The sequence below is a fragment of the Amphiprion ocellaris genome, chromosome 3 (assembly GCF_022539595.1).
Source record: "Amphiprion ocellaris isolate individual 3 ecotype Okinawa chromosome 3, ASM2253959v1, whole genome shotgun sequence".
In the NCBI taxonomy this organism is placed as follows: domain Eukaryota; kingdom Metazoa; phylum Chordata; class Actinopteri; family Pomacentridae; genus Amphiprion; species Amphiprion ocellaris.
Window position 1 is genome coordinate 17,264,266 of NC_072768.1, and position 5,419 is coordinate 17,269,684.

General features: G+C 38.4%; 1 protein-coding gene across 1 annotated transcript; it reads left to right on the top strand.

Annotated features, from left to right (window-relative positions):
* The first annotated feature begins 1,394 nt into the window (after window positions 1-1,394).
* LOC111577773 (uncharacterized) lies at window positions 1,395-5,187 on the top strand. Its single transcript, XM_035954614.2, has 2 exons — window positions 1,395-1,445; window positions 2,543-5,187. Exon 2 carries the CDS (start codon window positions 2,546-2,548, stop codon window positions 3,806-3,808), a length of 1,263 nt encoding a protein of 420 aa, XP_035810507.2. The 5' UTR covers window positions 1,395-1,445; window positions 2,543-2,545; the 3' UTR covers window positions 3,809-5,187.
* Window positions 5,188-5,419: the final 232 nt, after the last annotated feature.

Consider the following 5,419-nt stretch of genomic DNA (forward strand, 5'->3'; position numbering starts at 1 on the left):
TTATAAAACTTTAGTTTTATTTTTTTTTCTATTAAATGTGTTTGGACTTTCCTCCGGAACTTATTAGCAGTCTACTGCTATTTTTATGCCTCTGTGCTGAAGACAACTGTGGCCGGAGGTGTTATTCTTGTCAAGTTGTGCGTCTGTCTGTGCATGCACATATAATAATGAATAAATGTTCCCATCTACAAGAACACAATATCTCTGGAACACCTTGAGGGAATTTCTTCAAATTTGACACAAATGTTCACTTGGACTGGAGGAGGAACTGATTGGATTTTGGTGGGACCTCATGTCTATTCCGTTCTTGTGGACATAGTATATCAGGAATGCATGGAGGCACTTCCTTTAAATTTCATTTTACCATTGAGGTGATAAAATTTGCACATAAAACATTCTTAGCCATAACTCAAGAATCCACACAACAATTATGTCAAAATTTCACACAAACATCTAACAGGATGAAATGATCAATAAATGACATTTAATATCCAAAAGGTCAAAGGTCATCTTCACAATGAGACAATAACGTTCTGCAAAAACACCTTTCCATTAAACACCATAACTCAGGAAATTGTGATCACATTTAGTCAGATACTGATTACGTGACACTGGTCTTGGTCACCTATTAAATTAAACTCAATGTAACCTTTAACTTCCTATTATGGCCATTTGATAATTTTCTTACTTGTTTTTGTTCTCACTTCCTGTTCTCGGACTATAACTGTACCACTATAGGTTTGATCCTGTTTATTATTCATCTCAAAATGCTGGATTGTAGATGTACATTATTTGTATTTTTGAGGGGAATCAGATTTCACTATTAAGTTAAATATGTCCTCTGTGAGCACTGATAAACTTCCACATATTTACAGTCTCAACTTAGAGCAGCTGGATGCAGACAAGATGGTCTATGACTACTGCAGCTGCCAACACATGAAATTACCACAACAGGAAGGAAATTGGTCTTGTTGTTTCTTTTTTTCCCTGTGAAGTAGCACACACACTTTAAGAAATCCCGACAAAGTTCATTCAGTAGAAATATACTTTAAAGTCAAATGGATTAACAAATATAATGTTCATTCAATAGGCCTTCAAAAGTTGCTATTTCCTTTGAATGTTTTGCATAATTTAAATCTATTTAAATGTATTAAACGATTTCTAAAAATTGTGAATAGGTTGAATTTCACTGGCAGACTGAGATAGCTCTGCAACAAAACAATGGCTGTTAGTGAAAGTGGCACTTCAGAAAACCAGACACAATCATTTTTACTTAAGCAGCTCATTAGAGAGCAATATGCAGCCTGCCCCTTTAACAAACCGAGAACAGGGCTGTCTGGTTGATTTCCTGTATCTATTTTTTTTTTAGTTTATCTCTGGCTGTTCTACGACCACACAGTAGGAATTCTGTTTGTGATTTCAGCCGGAGTGTAAAGTCTCAGCTGGTATGAATGTACACTCGTGTGTTTTGCATTTATTGTGTTGTTTCGTACTTGAAAAGAGCGGTAGGACCCTGTGGTCAATTATTTCAAGCTAAATTCTTGCCAGTATGAAAGCTCACAAGTCTGTTTTTATGTTGAACTGAAGTGTTGAATATACACTGAGAGACATCGATTGTCCATTTTGTACATTTTCCATGTTTTTTACTTAGACTAGAGAATAGCGTTGCAATTTAGTTTGTTTGACTACAGCTTCACAATCATTTTTCTTTGTGCACAAATAGGCTGCTTAATGTACATTTAGCAGCACTGAGTGTTCTACAAAAAGTGATGTCATGTCACATTTTTCTCTGGAATCTATTTTTGTGCATAAAATTAACAGAAGATACTTACTGTCTGAATTTCACTGAATTTGCACTGGTAACACTTTAGCGAGTGTTAAAGGAGGTTAGCTGTTTTGTTCTTACTTGCGAGCTGAATGTCCGGTGTTAAAGGCTTTGGAACTAGCAGGTGCTCTTCTCCATCTCCTGTGTCAGCAGCTATTTCTGTAGGGGGTTAGGTTCCTTCTTCCTCTTTCATAACTGAAAGAGGAAGAAGCTGCGTTTCTTCTTCAACAAGATCCATTCTTCCATTTTTTCTGGCGTTTAGATCTCTGAAGTGTTTTAGTGTCCTTGAGTTATCAGTATAATAACAGGACTCTTGGTTGCCACGATCTTGAACTTTCTGGGGATAACTTTGTGCTGGATGACATGGAGCAAAATTTCAGTGCACTATTAAGCTTTGGAATTGGGATTTACATTGAGATTACACTACAGTCCCAATCACACTGAGTTCTGAAAACAACAGCATTGATTTAGAGGCTTTACTTCAGTATTCAACCACCTAAGTACAGTATAATTCAAAATAAGCAAAAGACCATCAGTTAAAAGGTTTCATTTTGATTAAAAAAGTTTTCAATCAATGTCCAATTAACTACTCACTCATACTTTACACTAATATCATTCATATGACTATAAACACTAAAAATGGCAAAAGAAAATGTTTTTAAAGCAATGTCATATTTCAAACATGTATTTTCTTCTAACTATTCACATTTTTCATAGGTAATGGAAGCGACCAGTTCCCTTGATACTGCAGACATTCAGTCACAGCCCACTGTCCCACTGTCTCCACATGTTTATGTTCCTCCCACACTGAGAGGTGAGGAGTGTTACCATGTCTTCATCAGCTACAGCAGCACTGACTACCAGTGGACCCACTCCCTCATCAACCAGCTGGAGTCCCGCAGTCTGCAGGTCTGCTACCATGAGCGGGACTTCACTCCCGGTCGCACCGTGTTGGAGAACATGTCAGAGTGCATCCAGGAGAGCCAGAAGGTCCTGCTGGTCCTCAGCCCAGAGTTTGTGAGGAGTCGCTGGTGTCTCCTGGAGGCCAACATGTCTCTGTTCAGAGACTGTCTGGAGAGGAAACCCATCATCCCAGTGCTGCTGGATCCAGGAGTCTCAGTTCCTCTTCACCTCTGCCATCTCACCTACCTGGAGGCCAGTGACCACGACTTTCTGAATAAGCTGCTCAAAGTGATCTGCACCCCCAACCAGCAGCTTCAGGGCTCCACTGTGCTTCCTTTCCAGCCTCCCTCCATCTACAACGGAAAGGCCCTGCAGCCTCTGTCTGCTGTCAATGATGAGGGACTCAATAAATGGGACTGTGGTCAGTTCAGTGACATGGAGGTACCTGACCAACTGCGCCTGATCATTGAGGACCAAGAGCAGTACAGAAAGGCTGTGAGGATAATCAACAGAGTCTCTCAGAACAAAGTGGGGCTGCGACTGATCTTGATTACATCACTGATTTACGCATTTGGTACAATCGCTCCTGCATTATATTTAATAGCAACAACTGCAGGTGGTCTGGTAGACACCAAACATGACACCACAAATGTAACTGAGTCAGGTTTTGCTATGTTTTGTGGTTGCTGTATTCTAGTTATGATGGTTATTCAGCTTGCTTTCTGGGAGAAGGATATTGAGTGGTACATTGTGAGGGAGATGCAGAAAGCTGTAGGTGAAGCAAACATAATCCTCTCTGAGCAGAAGGTGTTAATGGGCTGTCAGTCCAATTCCAAAATTAATCTGGTATATGTCATTTTGGATGGTTGCAAACTGGACTTTGCCGCAACATTTTCTGAGCAGGCTGTTGCTGAGGATATGTTTCGTAGAGCGTTGCTCTTCTTCTCATCGGGATACACCTGCTGTCTTGCCAAAAGACACTTTCCTTTTCCTATGCCTGACTCTGGAGGTCACTTGGAGGGAGGAGTGTGTTTCTGTCAGTATGTCTCCCAGCAGCTGAGCAGAGAAGAATGGAAGTAGGAAGAAAAGAACTTCAGGATGTATTGATGATCCAAAAGATGTGGAGCAAATTGTCAGTTTCAGAAAAGCTTATTGTAACTTTGATAACATTACCGCTGCTTGCATGCAGTTGCTTCATAATCTTATCTGACAAAATCCCAACCAACAACCATCATTTTCTGTGAGTAGACAAAGAAACCAGTGACAGCCACTAAAGTGATAGTTTGGTTTCTCTGACATGTGGTCATATTAGGCACCTATCCATACTTAGTGTACTATGAAACAACTAGTATGCAGCAACAAGGAGTATTTCAATCTATCTAAAAACAGAGTCAACGAAAAAAATCTATATCAGTTTAAAAATACACTATTTTTAGAACATTTTCACCATTTTTCCTTGCTGTCACTCAGCTCTTTAATGGCTGTGAATTTATACTTTGACATTATTCTATTCTGTGCCACCAGACTCCATTGAAAAAAACTTCTGGTGTGATTTTTTAAGGGAGGTTTAAATGTTCTTTACTGGTTTTAGTCAAAAGTGTGAACTTACTGTTGAAAGTAATCCACTGAAGAAGGTTGAAAAGGCGTATTTTTTCAGGTATTTTTTTCAGTTTTTACGAATTACCTTTATGTGATGAGTTCATTTGCCTAATTTGCTTTTATCAGAGAAACCAAATGGGCACCATTAATCACCAGTAAGATGTTACCACAGTAAACTGATATGGGACCACTTAGACTTCTATGAATAATAGTAGTGTGTCATGCCACTACATCATTGTGTGTTTGTGAATAAGAGCAGTCCAAGTAGTAAACACTAAACGAAATTGGTATCTTTGCAAACATATGCATATCACTTTCACATTCTAGTTGGCATTTGACTCAGTGTTCTGAGGCTGAATTCAGTTTACTTTATCAGTCTGCTAGGGGTGCACTGTTTCTCGTTTCATTTACAGATTCATATGCAGTAATGTCTTTTGAGCCATTTACCAAATGTAAGTGCATGCATTATACAGTACAGTTTATTTGTGATTAAGGCACGTCTAGTGAAACCTTATTACATTTCACTGAATTAAACCTTTGACAACATATTCTGCAGCCAATAAACATCCCTTGTACAACCTTCTCTGTTAGCGTTCATGTGGTTTCTCCAGGAAGGAACGTGCATTTATATTTTATGTTTTAAATCATTTTAATTTTACAACTAGTGTTAGCTGTCACATTTTTGTGTTTGATCATATCAGATACCATTTTATTTGCTAATTAGCTCATTAAAAATGTATTACGTCGTCAGCACAGTATTTGTTTTCTCAAAAGAATGAGTGCGCTCCTTGCAAAAACCATGGAGAATGGTAACAGAGTAGGAAAACACCCAGGGCAGTTTCCTGAAAATAAAGACATTTATCCTGCTCTCAAGCAGAGAATGCTACAATAATTCATTATTGAATAACTCAATAAATCAGCTGAATAAACCAGTGATTCATTAATTCATTATTGCACACAAAAGCTAATAAGCAAGTTTCAGTTTAACCTTCTGTTAGGACTTTTGAAAGATTGATTTTTGATTCCCGAAGCTGTAAATGTTTTATAAAGTTAAATAGCACATAATTCACCCATTTGCCAGGGAGTTGACTG